This window comes from Oryx dammah, unplaced genomic scaffold, assembly GCF_014754425.2.
Source record: "Oryx dammah isolate SB20612 unplaced genomic scaffold, SCBI_Odam_1.1 HiC_scaffold_5, whole genome shotgun sequence".
Lineage (NCBI taxonomy): Eukaryota > Metazoa > Chordata > Mammalia > Artiodactyla > Bovidae > Oryx > Oryx dammah.
Window position 1 is genome coordinate 102,124,755 of NW_024070189.1, and position 19,707 is coordinate 102,144,461.

The 19,707-nt window shown below is 48.1% G+C and overlaps 1 protein-coding gene across 1 annotated transcript in view; it reads left to right on the top strand.

Annotated features, from left to right (window-relative positions):
- MAP1S (microtubule associated protein 1S) overlaps positions 1-19,707 on the top strand; it is a 35,617-nt gene that overhangs the window by 11,309 nt on the left and 4,601 nt on the right. Inside the window, exon 6 of the mRNA XM_040241098.1 lies at positions 19,197-19,432. Within this exon, the coding sequence (XP_040097032.1) occupies positions 19,197-19,432 (236 nt within the window). The remainder of the gene's footprint in view (positions 1-19,196; positions 19,433-19,707) is intronic.

Below are 19,707 nucleotides of genomic sequence, written 5' to 3' on the forward strand. Positions count from 1 at the left end.
TCGCACAGCCTGCCTTGTCTCTGGTGGGATCGTTCCCCCAAGGAACTTTTTTCCCTCTTTTTGATGAATAGTTTTCTGTCTGCGAAAACAGGATGCCATGTGCTTGGGCATGGCACACCCTCAGGTGTGCGTGCGTGCTGCGTCACTTCAGCTGTATCTGAGTCTGTGACCCCGTGGACTGTGTAGCGCACCAGACTCCTCTGTCCATGGGATTCTCCGGGCAAGAATGCTGGAGTGGGTTGCCCTGCCCTGCCCCAGGCGGTCGTCCCGACCCGGGGATGGAACCCGTGTCTCCTAAGTCTGCTGCACCGGCAGGCAGGCCTTTACCGCTGGTGCCACCTGGGGAAGCCCCGTGTTGGGCATGCTGCCGTTATATTTTGACCATCATAACAGGGACGTTTCTAAGCAATTGATGATCAAGATTTGCAGTTACACAGTGATTACATAGACCAGTCTGCTGGGAGCCATACACCACACGGTTTGCAGTCCCAGAGGAAATGGTTCCCAAATGTTGTCCTTTGTGTAGTAGATGTAGCCTAAAAATAGGAGTCCGAGATATAGGAACATCGCTTGGATTCCAGTTAGTCCTGAACAGTTTTCCTGTTCGTTAATGTATCTTAGGACCAGAATGTCTCCCAGAGTGACACCGTTCAGGTTTGCCGGCTGCTGCTGCATCGTGTCGGGTCCCCAGATCAGGGCTAGTCTCAGCAAACTAGCTTCAGCCTGCCAGGCATCTGGCATGCTTCTGCTAAGAGATATTATTCTGCTCTAAGCCTCTCTCCAGGTATTAATAAAATGTTGGGTTTCCCTCATTGCATAACCCACTTATTCATCCGTTTACCCTCAGAGGTTATTTTTCCTTTCTCCTTCCCATTCGTCATTTCTCTTTCACTCACACTTCTGCACCCTTGGAAGGGACACTAGTTTGGCCACTACACTGGTCCATCTTGCTGCCAGGAAGCAAACCCAAACCTCCTCCCTGCCTCCTCCCCACCCCCAGAGTTGCACAAGTACAGAACCGGTGGGCTTTCACAACCTCTAGACAACAGCATTCACTGTCAGCCCCAACGTTGCCAGAGAGGATGAGGGCACATTTCACCCTGTCAGGCCCTTAGAAATTCTGACAAAGACTTAAAGGTGTAGTTACAGTTGCCTGTTTGGGACTCGGCTGCGCTGCTGGCACCCGCAGTTGCGTGCCTGGTTCTGGGGCCACTGCAGCAAGTAGCTGGGGGCGGGGCGGGGGTGGGCTGCTACTGGTGTGGGGAAGATGCACCAGCATCCACGCCTGCTTCCCCATACCCTCCAGAAAAGTGGAGGGAGCTGTTCAGTGGGGACCCTCCCTTAGCCCCCTCGTGCTGAGTGAGAGCACACAGTCAGGAAGGCGAGTAAGCCAGCCTCTCAAGCCTTTATCATCTCCCCTGGTTTTAGACAGCAAGTGTTCTAGCTACTCAGTCGAATTTTCGATTAAACCATTACTCAGAGGATGATACGCAGCACCTCTGATGTGAAATCTCTTGCCCCACTGTTGGACAATATGGCCTGAAAAAGTACATTTCTTTGTCTGTCTGAGGGAATGTAACTCGGTGGCTCAGACCGTTACAGTATTTTCTGTTCCAGTCCTTCAATAGTATTCTGAGCATTTGCGTTGGACCTTCAGGTATGCAAACCTAGAGGGTCTGTTCCTGCTGGGACTCATTTATAGCCCCCAGGGTTACTGGCCTTGGTCCACTGTAACCCAGTTGCCAGCTCCATCTCCCAGGGCATTTCCCCCAGAGCCATCTGCAGTTTCTCTTGTGGACAGTGTTCTCACCTGCATTTTTGTGCCTCGCAGGGCGCCAGACGGCTAGATCTAGGTCTAGATTTGGCTCCCTCCTCCTCATTGCTGAGAGTCTGCCTACAGTGAGGGGGACCTGAGTTCGATCCCTGGGTCAGGAAGATCCTCTGGAGAAAGGAACAGCTACCCACTCCGGTACTGTTGCCTGGAGAATCCCATGGATAGAGGAGCCTGGCAGGCTATAGTCTTTGGTTTGCAAAGAGTTGGACACAGTTGAACAACTAACAGTTTCACTACTGAATTGCTGCAGCCCACCTCCCCATGCTGACTCATTCTTGGACCCCCAAAACATCTACTTTATGGTTCAGTGACCTTCCCGATCTAGAAGGGGTTCTTCTGTTGGACGTTGACATGTCCTACTTGACCACATCCTTTAAATTCTCAGAGTGCTTTCCATAGGGCTGTGCCCCTTGCAGATATCCCTTTTATAGCCCAGGTTTCCATTGCCCATCTACCTGATCACACGGCCAGGAGTCAGTAAAAACATGAAGGGGTTTTTACCATTGCTCAGTTCTTCTACCACCGCTAGGAAAACAGCATGCGCTTCAGCCCACGGAGCCAATTTGTTCTTGCTGCCTTGAATCACAGTCTCGCCATCTCCTGGTCTTAATCCAAATCACAGTCTCGCCATCTCCTGGTTTTAATCCAGTCACTTGCCCGCCATCCATAAAGCAAGCACTCTCTGTGGTCCACTTGAGAGCCATCCACGGGGCTTGTCCTCATGTCAGTCGGTTCCAGCAGCTCCTCGGTTGGCTCCGAAGTTGGTCCTGGAGGGAAAGAGGCTGTGTGCTCAGGATACAGTGGGTGCCTCCCTGCCCCCCCTGGCAGCCCGCAGCCCTCTGAACCAGTTGCGTGTAACAATGGAGCTCTTAGGACTTTCCTGGTGGTCCAGTGGTTAGGACTTTGCAGTTCTACCGCAGGGGACCGGGTTTGCTCTCTGGACAAGAAACTAAGATCCTGCAGGCTGAGCGGTGTGGCAAAAAAATAAAAATAAAGTATTCTGGAACTCTTCTGGGCACTGTCCTCCTCATTAGTGTTTCTCTGACATCGCCCGAGACATTATGGGCACCTCGGGTTTCATGATTTTTTTATGTCTGTCAATCATCAAGGCTATCTCAGTGAATGCCCAATCACAGGTTACTAATTGTCTCTCAAGTACCTTGTTTAGACAGCAGCATCTTGGAATTATGTGGTCCCAAATCCCAACAGTCGTTGCTAGAAGGCACTTGTGGACTTTTGCCCGAAGCTCCAGTCTTCAGAGTATGGTGGCAGAGATTCCCCAAGTCATATCTGAGTTGGGGGGTCAGCAGGGCCCAAAGGCCAAGTTGAGAGGGCTGCCGTCATTTATAATTCAGACGCAACCTGCTCTTGTTTGGGTCCCCCATTCAGATAGAGCTGTCTTTCAGATGGTCTTACAGATGAGAGCTAGCACGGTTCCTAGATGAAAACCCAAAGCAACCAGCCAGATGCTGGGATTCTTGTTCAGTCCTGGGGACGGTAGTGACAGCAGTTTATTTTTAGTCTTTGGGGGACTCTCCAGGCAGCTCCTGCCCAGGTTCTCCCTGAAAATTTGACTGTTTGGGCCGGCCTGGGGACTGGTGCTGGGTTTATTAACACACCCTAGTTGGTCAGTGGACATGAGTTTGAGCAAACTCCAGGAGATGGTGAAGGACAGGGAAGCCTGGTGTGCTGCAGTCCATGGGGTCACCAGGAGTCAGACACGACTGAGTGACTGAACAGGTTGGTCACGTGTGTCCCATTGCATTCAGATCAGCCCTCGCCTGCTGTTTGGTTTCCATGGCCACCAAGTGCCATCAACAGCGTGCGTGAGTACACCGGGGATCTGCCTCGAGGCCACGTCGCCTCTGAGCAGATTATGACTGAGTTCAGGGATCCCTTAGCAGTGCAGAAAAAGAATGGTGGGATCCTTCCCATGTGAAGGCCAGTTGCTGCTGGCCCTCTCTGAGATCAAGGCAGAGAAGAGCATCCGCAACGTGAGTTGCTGAGTAGCAGCCTCCTGGCATTTTCTGTGTGGTTGAGACCGTGTCCAAACTGCTGAGCCAGTGGGCAGTACAGCTTGCTTTAAGCCTCGATAGTCTGCAGTTAGTTTCCACAAACCATCTGTCTTTTTCAGGCCACACAGGGCTGTATGGTACGATGAATTCTTTGGTACCGGCACTCCAGCTTCTAGTCTGTGATGAATTAAAGTAGCCAACTCTTCTTGCTTCCCAGGCACTCTAGATCATTCTGCGTTGGCCACCTGTGTGCACTCCTCAGGTTCCCATCTAGTGTCCCCGATTAAAACTGGCCAGAGGGCAGACTTAACAGGCCTCTGCTGTACAGTGTTAACTAGGGAAGACAACCCCGAGTCAGACGTAATCTCCATTGTAGTTATATATTCGTGTAAAGGCGATGTGACCATCTCACACAAAATCTGTTCATACACCCCAGTTTTCATTCAAATGTTCACCTTAATCCCATCAGTGTTTCACCTCCATTCATCGCCATTCATCCGAGTCTAAGCTAAGCTGCCCGCTAAGACTTCACCAACAAGGGTTCGAATCACAGTGGGCTGGGCTCCTGGGGAAGCCTCTCCTCTCCTGGAATCACAGTGTGCTGGGCTCCTGTGCCTAGGGGTCCTGGGGAAGGCCACTCTCCTCTCCTGGCCGTTTTATCCACACCTGCACATGCCTGTGGGCTCCCCAGGGGGCACTAGTGGTAAAGAACCCGCCTGCCAGTGCAGGAGGCATGAGACACCTGGGTTCAGCCCTTGGGTGGGGAGGGTCCCCTGGAGGAAGAAATGGCAACCCACTCCAGTGTTCTCTTCCTGGAGAATCCTGTGGACAGAGGAGCCTGACGGACTACAGTCTGTGGGGTCTCAAGGAGTCGGACGCGACCGAGTGACACCGCTCGCACGCATTTGCATGAGGCCTTGGGTTCCTGCCCAGGCGTGGGACCAGGAGACCCTGGCCCCGGGTTCAGTCTTTATCTTGATTAATCAGTGAACACCCAGGGATCCCTAGTCAAGTTTCTTATTTAATTTTTTGCTTCCAGCTTTTGAAACTCTTCCAAACTAGAGTAAATCACGAACTTCCTTGGGGCCCTTTAATGTTGGGGTCCACACTGATCCACTCCGTCTGGGAGTGCTGCAGCAGTTGCTGAAAACTCGGCCTCTGGGCCCCGGCGCCAAATTGAATCTTGGAGACAGTTTTGGATGAAGTAGGCAAAGAGGACTGTTACTGCTTTGCCAGGCCAAAGGGGATGTGTGGGTTTGTACCCCTGAAAAACTGTCCCCCAACCCGGGGGGATTTGATGAGTTTTATAGCCGAGGTTCCAGGGCACAGTTGCTGATAAGATTAGGGTGTGTGCCGGGCCTGCGCACCTGTAATCTGGTCTTAGGTAGCCTCTCTCTCTCTTTTTAAAATTTACGTTTCTGGTTGTGCCGGGTCTTGGTTGCTGCGCACAGGCTTTCTCTCCGTGTGCAGGCTTCTGATTGCAGTGGCTTCTCTGGGTGGGGAGCACGGGCGCTAGGCTTGCGGGCTTCAGTAGCTGCCACACTCGGGCTCAGTAGCTGTGGCTTGCAGGCCCTGGGGCGCGTGGGCTTTAGTGGTTGCGGTGCATAAGCATAGTAGTTGCAGCTGGCGAGCTCTAGAGCACAGGCTCGGAGTGGTGACGCAGGGGCTTCGTTGCTCTGGGGCACGCGGAGTCTTCCCAGAGCAGGAATCAATCCTGTGTCCCTGCACCGCCAGGCAGATTCTTACCCACTGGACCACCAGCGAAGTCCTGCAGGTGATCTCCGGATGAGCGTCCTTTAATTCCTTTAACCTGGTGGTGGTCTCTGGCGTGAAGAATGCTGGCGTCTTCCATTTGTTGGTTTTAGTTCTGTAAAGAGCTCCAAGTAGCCCTTGAGGTAGAACCAGGTTTCTTGGCTACTCCTCTTTTCCTCTGCCTCCCCTCCCATCCTTGATTTAGCACCTGCTTGAATCTGCCCTTTGGACCTCAGGGAACGTCTGCCTTGGAGGATGGAGTCTGTTCCCTACAGATAAGGAGGGACACAGAGTGGCTTCTGTACCCACAGGGTCCCGCTTGGTTTCACATAGACCCCTGGTTCAGCTCCAGCCGTGCTTCATTCACTCCTTGTTTCAGTAGCCATCTGAAGACTCCCACTCCGCCTGGTTGAGTCCCATGACTCTCCTTTGTCTCTCCCCGTTTTCTAAATTACTTGAATATTCTTGGTGCCATAGGGGAAGCTGAGATAGCAGATCTGATAAGGCTTCTGGAACAGTTTTGTAAACTGGGAAGTGATGTTCCACGAGGTGCCCGTGCAATAAGGGTCCCTTAATCACAGCATTGACCAAAACCTGGGTAACAGGCATTGTCAGTGGGGTGAGTGTCCCAGTTCTAAAACCAGCCCTGTGTGGCTTGCACAGGAAGCATTTCAGCTGCTTCATCTGGGGGTCCTACTCGCATTTATAGGGCCAGTTGGGCAGTCCCCGTTCTCAGGATAAACACCCTTTCAGTGTCTTTTATCCAGTTGACCAGGCTGACTATTCCTTCGGGAATAACCTCCTGTGTGTCTGGGGTAGTCTGTGACTGTTCAGCAGTGAGCTACGGGTCCTGCATCCACCCAAATGTATTCTTCCACTCCAAAGCCTTCAAAACCAAAGACAGCTGCTCCGGGAAACCGGCGATACCAATCCGCAAAGTGGATCACACTCCATCCCTTGGTTTTAGTTGTTGCTTGGTTTTGCCCTCCCCCGACAGTAACTACCTTCTTGGTGACCAGAGAGACACCTTAGAGGTACTTCTGTTGCCCTTGCATAATTGGGGGCAGCTTTGAGGCTAATGGCCAAAGCTTGGCTCTGTGTAAATCTGAACTTGGTGCAGGATCAAGGCCTGAGTGAGCACTTATAAAACATTTCATTTAGGCTATTACAGATAACGTTGCTGTTAAAATCTTGGCTTTTTCTGCCCACTGAAGCCAAATTTTAAAAAAAAATTCAGAGACAGGGTTTGGAGGAAATAGAAAGGTGGTTTACTCCTCGGCCTGAAGAGTGGGTGTCTTGTCTCGAGCTGCGGCCCCCCTTCCGTGAGGAATCTGGGGGATTATACAAGATGAGAGCACGCAGTCGGGTGGGTGACGAGGAACAAAGGGGCGAGGATCTTGTCTTCTTTCTCTTGCATTGTTTCAAAAACAGCCGTAGGCTGGCGTCAGGTAACCCGGTAGCTGGGTCCATTGTCTTCTGTGTATCGTACTGAGGCCTTTCTGTAATGCAAAAAGAGAAGAAGCCCAAGGGGTAGTCTGTGAAGAGGTAGCACTGGATACAAGGTGTAATTAGCAGAGAGTCAAAGAATGACAGGTGCAAAATGTAGCTCACGCCAAGTGAGGGGGCAGAAAAGCAAACTTACACACTGCAGACGAGGAATAGTTCCAATGAAAACTAGGAGTGGTCAAGCCTGCTCACTGGTCTTCTGATAAGAAGATCAGTCTTTGTTCTCAAGAAAGAAAACTGCATTCCTCTTTGGCCCCTTCCACTGCAGCAGTCGTCGGGAAACTGTATTGTGTGTGCTGCTTGTAATTTTGCATCTCTTTATATATCCTACGCGCCAACTGCTTGGAAGTTGGCTCCACTGTCCTGTTTAGGTTCCACTGGTAACAGTTACCTTTAGTAACTGACTGCAGTGCAGCTGCAGTTTGATTGTGGTTGCCTAGGTAGCCAGCCTGGGCCCAGAGTTTCTTCATCCCCCATCTTTTTATCCTTACTCTTGAAAAAACACGTATCTGTCAGCCGAGGCCATTCTAGTGAATCCCACTACTGACACCAACCAAAGAGGGTTGCCGGACCCAGGTCCAGTGTGTAGGTTTTCCCACACTAGCAAGCTTGGGTGCCAGCAGGCTGTCCAGGAATTCGACTCAATCCTGCCACCATCTACCCAGAGATGGAATTACGTTCCATTCAGTCTCACAAGGCCACTCTCCATTTTGGATGCGAGTCACAAGCCCAGGTTTCTACGTGCTTTGACCAGCTGGTGCAGACTGGAGGTTCTGATGACCTTGTGCAGTTCAGGGTGCCACTTGCAAGTCTGGCTTGTTACCTAAGCTTCTGACTGACTAGCTATAAGAGGTTCCCATGGCCCCTCCTTGGCTTTGGTTAATTCGGTAGCACAGCTCACAGAACACAGGGAAAGACAGGTTTACCCACTAGATTACCAACTTATTATATATATGAGGCTATTAAAGGATATAAATCAACCACCAGATGAAGAGATATGTAGAATGAGGTCCAAAACAAGGGATCTGGTGTCCTTGTGGGGCTTGGGGCTCACGCAGCAGCATGCAGAAGCCTTCGGGTTCCCTGATGTGGGGAAGGGCCAGAAAGCTGTCCTTTGGAGCTTTTATGGAGGCTTCATTACACACAGTTGTGAGTGACTAAATCATTGGCCAGTGGCATTGATTCAACCTCAAGTCCCTCTCCCTTCGAAATCAAAGGGCAAGACTGAAAGTTTCAACTTCTTAATCACACGCTTGGCTCTCCTGGGAGCCAGCCCCAACCCTGGGGTGGGGCCCGAAGTCACCTTCGTGAGCAGAAAACCAGTTGTGATGGAAAGGGTTTTGTTTTGAATAACAAGACACTCATTTCACTGTTATGACCCTGAAGTGCTTTCAGGGACTGAGGACAAGAAACCAACTATTGTGACAGATAACTGACATTGCTCTTACAAATCAGAAAATTTCAAGGGCTTTAAGAGGCAGAACTGTGGATAAAGACCAGATACATCTGCAAATGATGAGATTATATATATATAATAAATCACAATATTGTATACACCAAAATTTCAGACACCCCCCCCACACACACACACCAGAAAGGAGCGAGCTGGTGTACAGCATGAAGTACCTTGCTGTACAAGCCGCGTAGGCACAGTGAGCCACTTTCACCATTTGGGAAACTGTGGGAGCCCTTTCGAAACTCAAGTTCCCAGAAGGTAGCCAAGGGCTATCTTGTCAGCTTTCCAAGGATAGCAGTCTCAGGCTTCGTGTACTAACTTTTTCTTTTCAATTTTTGAGAATTGTGATAAAATTAATGTAACATAAAATTAACCGCCTTAAGCCATTTTTAAGTGCACAGCTCAGTAGCATGAAGTGTAGTAGACTCACATTGTTGTACGACCATCACCACCATCCGTCTCCAGAACTCCTTTAGTCTTGTGAAACCGGAAGTTCTGTCCCCAGGAGATACTAACTCCCGGCTCCTCCCTGCCCCCAGCCCATGGCAACTGCATTCTACTCTGCACCTCAGGGGACCTCATGTAAGGGGGATCATATAATATTGGAGTTCTTTGGTGACTGGTTTCTTCCACTTGGCATATTGTCCTCATGCTTTATCCATGTGGCAGCATATGTCAGAACTTCCTTTTTCAGACTAAAAAATATTCCATCACGTGGATGGGCCACATATCCATTCATCCGTTGATGGACCCTTGAGTTGCATCTGCCTTTTGGCTGCTGTGAAGCTGGATGTACAGATACCTCTCTGGGACCCCTGGTTTCGAGTCTTTGGAGTACATACTCGGAAGTGGGGCTGCTGGATCTTATGGAGAGCCGATTTTTATTTTCTCGAGGAACTGCCACCCTGGTTTTCCACAGCGGCTGCACCGGTTTAGAATCCACCAACAGTGCACCGGGGTTCCAGTCTCTCCACGTCCTTGTTTACCAGCTTCTTGATCGTAGCCGTCCTAATGGGTGTGAGGTGGTTTCTGGTGGTGGTTTTGATTTGCATTTCACTAATGATTAACGATGTTTTGTGTGCCTGTGGGACATTTGTATATCTTTGTGGAAACATCCTTTGCCCATTTTTAAATCAGGTTGTCTTTTTGTGGTTAGGTTGTGAGTTCTCTGTATATTCTGATACTCATCAGATACATGATTTGTGAATATTTTCTTCCATTCTGTGGGTTGCCTTTTTACTCTGTTGCTAGTGTCCTTTGATGCACACAATTTTTTAATTTTCATAAAGCCCAGTTTTCCTGTTTTCTCTTCTGTTATCCGTGCCGTAGGTGTCATTGCCAAGCCCGGCGTCATGAAGCTTTTGCATTATGTTTTCTTCTAAGAATTTTATAGTTTCAACTCTTATATTTTGCTGTTTGATCAGTTTTGAGTTAATTTTTGGATACGTGTGTGTGTGTGTTAATCACTCAGTTGTGTCCAACACTGCAACCCCATAGACTGTAGCCTGCTAGGCTTCTCCGTCCATGGGATTCTCCAGGCAAGAGGACTGGAATGGATTGCCATCCCCTTCTACAGAGGCTATTCCTCACCCGGAGATTGACCGCGGGTCCTCTGCATGGCAGGCGAGTTTTTTACTGTTCGAGCTACAGGGAAGTCCCAGTTTTTAGATATAGTGCTAAATAAACAGTGAACTGCATTCTTTTGCATGGTGATATCCAGTTTCCCAGGACCATTTGCTGAAAAGACTGTCCTTTCCCCCACTGAACGTTCTTGGCATGCCTGTCACAAATCATTTGACCATGTATGTGACAGTTTATTATCTATTCTGTTCCATTGATCTGTAGGTCTGTCTTAATAGTCTTACCATATTGCCTTGATTACTATAGCTTCATAGTAATTTTAGAAATCATGAAATGTGAGTCCTCCAATTTTTTTCTTCCTTTTCAAGGTTATCTTGGCTATTTGGGATCCTATGAGAGTCCATCTGAATTTTAGAATGTAAATTTTTATGTCTACCAAAAAAAAAAAAAAAATCCAGTAATGTTGGCATCCTAACAGTATTATCTTCCAGTCCGTGAACATGGGGCATCTTTCCATTAAGTCATGTTCTCTTTAGTTTCTTTCGGTACCGTTTTGTAGTTTTCGTGTACAGATATTTTACCTTCTTTTTAAGTTAATTCCCAATTATTTCATTCTTTTTATGCTATCTGTCATAAAGGTTACTGTTTCCTTAATGTTCTTTTTGAATTGTTCGTTGGTAGTGTATGGAAATGCAATTGCTTTTTGTGTGTTAATTTTGTATCCAGCTATTTTCTAAAGTCCTCTAACAGGAATCTTTTTTCTTAAAACTGTTTGTTTATCTTTGACTGTGCTAGGTAATCGTTGCTGCGCGGGCTTTTCTCTGGTGCCTTGTGGCAAGCAGGGGCTGCCTCCCTTTGTGGCGGACAGGCTCCTCATTGCGGTGGCTTCTCTTGTTTCGGATGCCCAGACTTCAGTGGTTGTGGCACCTGGGCTCAGCACTTGCATTTCTGGGACCTAGAGCATAGGATCAATAGTTGTGGCGCACGGGCTTAGTTGCTCCAAGGCATGTGGGATCTTCCCGGATCAGGGATTGAATTCATGTCTCCTGCATTGGTGTGCTAACAGGTTTCTTTTGTGTGTGTGAAATCTTTAGGATTTTCTACCCATAACATTATATGACATGTGAACAGAGATAACTTTATTTTTTCCCTTCTAATGTGGTTACCTTTTAAATTCTTTTTCTAGCCTAATTGTTCTGGCTAGAATTCCTAGCACTGTATTGACTCGGAGTGGCTTGTGTCGTTCAGTCACTCAGTTGTGTCCGACTCCTGGCGACCCCATGGACTGCAACACGCCAGACTTCCCTGTCCTTCACCATCTCTTGGAGCTTGGTCAAACACATGTCCATAGAGTTGGTGCTGCCATCCAACCATCTCGTCCTCTGTCATCCCCTTTTCCTCCTGCCCTCAATCTTTCCCAGCATGAGGGTCTTTTCTAATGAGTCAGCTCTTCAGGTGGCCAAAGTATTGGAGTTTCAGCTTCGGCATCAGTCCTTCTGATGAATATTCAGGATTGATTTCCTTTAGGATGGACTGATTTGATCTCCTTGCAATCCAAGGGACTCTTAAGACTCTTCATCAACAACACAGCTCAAGAGCATTAATTCAGCCTACTTTATGGTCCAGCTCTCACATCCATACACTACTACTGGAAAAACCATAGCTTTGACTATATGGACCTTTGTTGGCAAAGTAATGTCTTTGCTTTTTAATATGCTACCTAGGTTGGTCAAAGAGCAAACATATTTTAATTTCATGGCTTCAGTCACCATCTGCAGTGATTTTGGAGCCCAAAAAATAAAGTCTGTCACTATTTTCATTGTTTCTCCACCTATTTGCCATGAAATGATGGACTGGGTGCCCTGATCTTCATTTTTTGAGTGTTGAGTTTTAAGCCGGCTTTTTCTCTCTCCTCTTTCACCTTCATCAAGATGCTGTTTAGCTCCTCTTCGCTTTCTGCCATAAGGGTGGTGTCATCTGCATATCTGAGGTTATTGGTATTTCTCCCAGCAATCTTGATTCCAGTTGTGCTTCATGCAGCCCAGCATTTCACATGATATACCCTTCATCTAAGTTTAAGTAAGCAGGGTGACAATATACAACCTTGATGTACTTCTCTCCCAATTTGGAACCAGTCTGTTATTCCAAGTCTGGTTCTAACTCTTGCTTCTTGACCTGCACAGAGATTTCTCAGGAGACAGATAAGGTAGTCTGGTATTCCCATCTCTGTAAAAGATTTCCACAGTTTGTTGTGATCCACACAATCAAAGGCTTAGCGTACTTAATGAACTAGAAGTAGATGTTTTTCTGGAACTCTCTTGCTTTTTCGATGATCCAGCGGATGCTGGCAATTTGATCTCTGGTTCCTCTGCCTTTTTCTAAATCCAGCTTGAACATCTGGAAGTTCTTGGTTCACATACTAGTCTCCAAGCCTGGCTTGGAGAATTTTGAGCATTACTTGTGGTAGCATGTGAAATGAGTACAATTGTGTGGTAGTTTGAACATTCTTTGGCATTGCGCTTCTTTGGGATTGGAATGAAAACTGACATTTTCCAGTCCTGCGGCCACTGCTGAGTTTTCCAAATTTGCTGGCATATTGAGTGCAGCACTTTCACAGCATCATCTTCTAGGATTTGGAATAGCTCAACTAGAATTCCATCACCTCCACTAGCTTTGTAGTAGTGATGCTTCTTAAGGCCCACTTGACTTCACACTCCAGGATGTCTGGCTCTAGGTGAGTGATCACACCATCGTGATTATCTGGGTCGTGAAGATCTTTTTTGTACAGTTCTTCTGTGTATTTTTGTCACCTCTTAATATCTTCTGCTTCTGTTAGGTCCGTACCATTTCTGTCCTTTATCGAGGCCATCTTTGCATGAAATGTTCCCTTGGTGTCTCTAATTTTCTTGAAGAGATCTCTAGTCTTTCCCATTCTGTTGTTTTCCTCTATTTCTTTGCATTGATCGCTGAGGAAGGCTTTCTTATCTCTTCTTGCTCTTCTTTGGAACTCTGCATTCAGATGCTTATATCTTTCCTTTTCTCCTTTGCCTTTCACTTCTTTTCTTAGCTATTTATAAGACCTCCTCAGACGACCACTTTGCCTTTTTGCATTTCTTTTTCTTAGGGATGGTTTTGATCACTGCCTCCTGTACAGTGTTACAAACCTCCATCCATAGTTTTTCAGGCATTCTATCAGATCGAATCCCTTGAATCTATTTGTCACTTCCACTGTATAATCATAAGGGATTTGATTTAGGTCATACTTGAATGGCCTGGTGGTTTTCCGTACTTTTCTTCAATTTAAATCTCAATTTGGCAATAAGGAGTTCATGTCTGAGCCATAGTCAGCTCCTGGTCTTGTTTTTGCTGGCTGTATGAAGCAAAAGTGGCTAAAGCAGACATTCTGGCCTTGTTCCTGATCTTAAAGGAAAACCTTTCAGTCTTTCTGCACTGAGTATCTGTGAACTGTGGGTTTTTCATTATGTGGCTTTTATTATGTTAAGATGGTTTCCTTTTAATCCTAGTTTGTTGAACACGTTTATCATGAAAGTGTTGGATTTTGTCAAATACCTATTCTGCACTAACTGAGATGATCATGTGGATTTTTTCTTTCCTTCTGTTAATGTGTTCTGCTGATTTTTATGTGTCAGGCTAGTTATTCCTGCATCCCAGGAATAGCTCCCCCTTGGTCATAGTGTATAATCCTTTTAACATGCTGCTGAATTCAGCTTGCTAGGGTCTTGTTGAGGGGCTTTGCATCGATGTTTATGAGAGGTATTGGTCAGTAGTTTTCTTTTCTCATAATATCTTTGTGTGACCTTGGTATCAGGGCACTGTTGGCCTCCGAGTGTTGTCAGAATGAATTGGAAAGTATTTCCTGCTCTTCAGTTTTTTGGGAAAGTTGGAGAATTGGTTCTTCTTTGAATGTTTGGTAGAAACTCAGTGAAGCCCAGGAGGTTTTTGATTACTGATCCAGTTTCTTTACTAGTTTTGATTCTGTTCACATTTTGTGAGTCCGTCTAGGCAGGTTTTGTGTTTCTAGGAATTTATACATCTCTTCTAAGTTATGCAGTTTCTTGGTATATAATTGTTCATAGTTTTCTCAAACAATGCTTGTTATTTCTTTACCTTTTTTTTTTTTACTTTTTATTTCTATAGGATTGGCAGAAACATCCCCTTTCATATCTGATGTTACTAATAGTCTTCTTTTTCTTTCTTAGTCAGTGTAGCTGAAGATTTGTTGATTTTGTTGATCTTTTCAAAGAACCAACTTTTGGTTTTGCTTTTTTTCTTCTGTGATGTTTTTCTATTCCCTGTTCTTAAGATCTCTGCTCTAATCTTTATTATTTCCTTCCTTTGCTGGCTTTGGGTTCAGTTGTAAAGTTAGGTTGTTAATCTGAGATATTAATAACAGCATTTATGCCTGTAAACATCTCTTAATCTCTGTATCACTGTATCTTTGTTGTTGGGCAGTTTGATTAAGTTGTGTCTCAGTGTGGTTCTCTTTGAGTTTATCCTATTTGGAGTTCATCGAGTTTCTCAGATGTTCCTATTCATGTCTTTCATTAAATATGGGGAGATTTTGGCCATTATTTCTTGAAATAATCTCCCTGCCCCCTTCTCTTTCTTTTTCTTCTGAGATTTCCATAACGTGTATGTTGGTCGTCTTGAGAGTATCTGATAGGTCCCTTAGACTCTGTTCACTGACTTCGATTATTTTTCTTTCTGTTCCTCGGACTCGATCATTTCCATTGTTCTGTTATCAAGTCCACTGATTCTTCTGCTTGTCTGGGCCTTGAGTCGGCTCTCTGGTGGCCTTTCTGTTTCAGCCGTCACACCCCCAGCTCTGGACTCTCTTCGTTTACTTTCATGCTTTCTGTCTCCTTATTGGCGTTTGTGCTCTGTCCGTACATTGTTTTTCTTGATTTTTTTCCACATCTTCCTTTAGTCCTTTGAGTATCTTTTGGAGAGTTTTTTAAAGTCTTGTCTGGTGATCTCCCCTTTCGTCTTCCTTGAGGACGGTTTCTGTTCATTTTTTCTCCCTTTGACTGGGCCATACTTTCCTGCTTCTTTGTGTGGCTTGTGATTTTTTATAACTGAAAACTGTACACTTGAATCTAACAAATGTGATGACTCGAGAGAGCCAAAATTTCCTCTTCCCCAGGGTTTGCTGTGGCTCTTTTGTTTGGTTATTGTGGGCTGTTTCTGTGCTGGAGATCAGTCTGAGGTATAAACTTAAGGTGTTCTTATGCCTTTTCTTGGAGAAGGAAATGGCACCCCACTCCAGTGTTCTTGCCTGGAGAATTCCAGGGACGGCGGAGCCTGGTGGGCTGCAGTCCATGGGGTCGCTAGGAGCCTGGTGGGCTGCAGTCCATGGGGTCGACTGAGCAACTTCACTTTTGCTTTTCACTTTCATGCATTGGAGAAGGAAATGGCAACCCACTGCAGTGTTCTTGCCTGGAGAATCCCAGGGACAGAGGAGCCTGGTGGCCTGCCATCTCTGGGGTCACACAGAGTTGGACACGACTGAAGTGACTTAGCAGCAGCAGCAGCAGTATGCCTTTTCTGATCCTGTACCTCTCCCTGGGTGTCTGTGGTTCCTTTCTAAATTCCCCTGTATCTGCTTTTGAGTGTCCTAGTCCTTGACTGTCTGGCTCCCAAAAGGGGAAAAAGAAAAAAAAAAAATGAAGGGGGAAGAAAAGAAGAATTTAAAATTTGCAGTTCTTAAATCCCATATAAGTAGCTCCAGGGGCTTACCTGGTAGCTTGGGCGGTAAAGCGTCTGCCTATAATGCAGGAGATCCGGCTTCGATCCCTGGGTCTGGAAGATCCCCTGGAGCAGGAAATGGCAACCCACTCTGGTATTCATGCCTGGAAAATCCCATGGACCAAGGAGCCCGCTGGGCTACAGTCCGTGGGGTTGCAAAGAGTCGGACATGACTGAGCGACTTCTCGTTGTCTTCTTCAAGTAGCTCCACACCTACAGGGCGAGGCTGCCAGAACAGCTGCCTAGAATGGGAGACAGATTGCTGGAGCTTCCTGCTCTGCCGTCGTCCCAGATCCTGCTATGTCCATTCTTGCCTGCATACTGCTGTTTCACAGTGACAGTGCAGCATATAACCAGCATTGAGCATCTCTAGGCAGTTCCCTTCTCCATGCTGCATCTTGGGCGCCTAATGCGCGCTTTGCACCCCCAGGTAGCTCGGCGCACACCGTGCTCCAGTGCTCAGTGGCCGATGCGTCAGTCAGAGCGGGCCTACAGCTACCAGAAGGCTGGCGAGAAAGCAGCCACAGCAGTGGCAGGAACAGTAGCCCCAGCTCATCTCACTGAGTGCTTTCTCTGTTGTCATTTAGTCTCTAAGTTGTGTCCAACTCTCTGCGACCCCATGGACTGCAGCACACCAGGCTTCCCTGTCCTTTACTATATCCCAGAGTTAGGCCAAACTCATGTTCCTTGAGTCAGTGATGCTATCCAACCATCTCATCCTCTGTTCCCCACTTCTCCTCCTGCCCTTAATCTTTCCCAGCATCAAGGTCTAAAGTATTGCAGTGTCAGCTTTAGCATCAGTCCTTCCAACGAATATTCAGGGTCGATTTCCTTTAGGATTGTCTTGTTTGACCTCCTTGATGTCCAAGGGATTCTCAGAGAGTCATCTCCAGCACCATAATTTGAAAGCATTACTTTCGCGATGTTTCCTTATGGTCCAGCTGTCTCATCTATGTATGACTACTGGAGAAGCCATAGCTTTGACTATATGGACCTTTGTCAGCAAAGTGATGTCTCTGCTTTTTAATATGCTGTCTAGGTTTGTCATAGCTTTCCTTCCAAGGAGCAGGCATCTTTTAATTTCATGGCTGCAGTCCTCGTCTGCAGTGATTTTCGAGCCCAAGAAAATAGTCTGTCACTGTTTCCACTTTTTCACTTCTACTTGCCATTAAGTGATGGGACCAGATGTCATGATCTTAGCTTTTTGGATGTTGAGTTGCAAGCCAGCTTTTTCACTCTCCTCTTTTATCCTCATCAAGAAGCTTTTTATTTTGCTTTCTATCATTAGAATGGTATCATCTGCATACCTGAGGTTATTGATATTTCTCCTGGCAGTCTTGATTCCCGCTTGTGCTTCATCCAGCCTGGCATTTCACATGATGTACTCTGCATAGAAATTAAATAAGCAAGGTGACAGTATACAGCCCTGATGTACTTCTTTCCCAATTTTAAACCAGTCTGTTGTTCCATGTCCAGCTCTAACTGTTGCTTCTTGACCTGCATATAGATTTCTCAGGAAGCAGGTAAGGTGGTCTGGTATTCCCATCTCTTTTAAGTATTTTCCACGGTTTGTTGTGATCCACACAGTCAAAGGCTTTAGTGTAGTCTGTGAAGCAAAAATCATTGTTTTCTGAAATTCCCTTGCCCTCTCTATGATCTAACAATTGTTGGTAGTTTGATCTCTGGTTCCTCTGACTTTTCTGGATCCAGCTTGCTGTGGGCTGGGCAGTGTGCTAGTTGCTTGGGGTGGCCCTGCCCTCCAGGAGCTGAGAAATATCTCAGCTTCTCTCCCCATATGGCCTGTCCTGGGTTCCTGGCCACCTTGGTCTCTTGATTTGCCTCTAGCCTCACCGCCTCGCTGAGCCACCACCTCTTGTCTTTCGTGGGTAGATTACAAGAGAAGCACCTGGTAGGCTCCTGTGACCTTTGGCAAGTCAAGGGTTCCCAGTACAGTGGCAAGAGGAGAGAGGGTGGCCCTCAGGGTGATGAACAAGGCTGGCACCCAGAGACTGGGGGTCATCTGAGGCCCTCTCTGCTGGGGTGTTTGGCCTCTTTCAGAGACCACACGTCTCAGCCACTTGGGGGCTCCTGCTCCCACTGCCTCTAACAAACCAGCGGCCCACGCCAGCGCTAGCCAAGCTTGTCTTAAAGGGCCGGAGGGTTCTTACCTTTGCAGGCCAGAGGGTCTCTGTCCCAGCAGCTCAACTAGGTGTTATAGCACAGAAGCAGCTCAGTGAGTACCCAGATGGGTGTTCTAGTAAAACTATCCGCCAAAGCAGGCCGTTGCTGTGTTTGGCCCCCAGGCCGTAGCTTGCTGGCCTCTGCCCTACCCTTGCCCTCCTACTCCCTGGCTTCTGTCCTCATTCCCCTTGTCTTCTCTTTGCCATTCTGCCTCTCCTGTTCCCGTCTGCCTCTCGCGTTCCACAGCTCTGGTGGCTTTCCCTTCCTGGCGCCCCACTGTCCCCAGTCATAAGTGAGGGATGCTACTTACTGAAAGCTGGGGGATTTCATTCATCCTGCAAATGCTCCCCCACCTCACCCCCGCACCGTGCAGCAGCCCTCTGGTCGCAAGCCCTGGTCTGGGCAGTGTTTAGGATCTTAAGATGATCAGACATCTGACAGACTTCCTGCCCAAGAGCCGGCCACATCCTCAAGCAGCTGACGGGTTCACTGGCCCAGGAGTGATGGCCCTGTCCCCCTCGCACCAGGCTCTGGGTCCAGGGTGCAGACAAGGCCCCGGTGCAGCTGCCCCAGCCTGCATCTCCCTTTCTCAACTCTCTCCTGCCCACACCCACTCTGGCTCCCCATCAACCCTGAAGGCAGGGACTGTTATTTGTTCTGGTCACTGCTCTGTCCCTAGGATGGCTGCGGTGCCCAGGAGTAATTGAAAAACAACAGATAAACTCCCCATGAGTAATTAAACAGATGGATGCTGCTGCAGAGCGTTCCAGATACTGCTGCTTCAGGGGCTCAAGCTCCAAAACCCCCTCTTTCAGGAAGCCCTCCCTGAATACCCCTCCCCTCAGGTGCTGGGGACGTCTATGTCCAGGGACTGGCCAGGGTGTGTTCTTGAGGGGTTAACTGGGGTGTATGCAGGATTCATCCAGTTACTAAACCTGCCAGGGAGGACTTGTCTACCTTGAAATGGTGAGATCAGGCCTCCTGCCAGGGAGGGAGCCACTCTGAGAGGTGCAGATAGACCTGGGAGGCTTGTCCTGGGCCCTGGGTCTCCAACTCTTCCTTGTTCCCCGGAGCTCACAACTGATCTCATCCCTCTTACCCACAGGGTCAGCTGGCAGTCGGTCAGGAGGGTCAGCGGCCCCACCAGGCTCCCCTGTCTACCTTGACCTGGCTTACCTGCCCAGCGGGGGCAGTGCCCGCCTGGTGGATGAGGAGTTCTTCCGGCGGGTGCGTGCGCTCTGCTACGTCATCAGCGGCCAGGACCAACACAAGGAAGAGGGCATGCGGGCCGTCCTGGACGCGCTCCTGGCTGGCAAGCAGCAGTGGGACCGGCCGCTCCAGGTGTGTGATGACCGGGGCATCGGATGGTCCCGATGCCAGCACAGGTCCCAGGGTCGTTTTCAAGCTCCTGGCGCTGGGCGGGGCAGCACTTCCCGGTGTCTTCCTGCCAAACCCACACAGTCCTGTGAGGTTGGTGTGACCTTCACCCACATCCAAAGAGGGAGTGGGGCTCAGAGGAGCTGATCCCTGTCCCCAAGGCCATGCAGCTATGAGGGCAAATGCAGGACTCGCCCAGCTCGCGGGGCTCCATTCCTGTTACCGCCACTTCTTGTCTA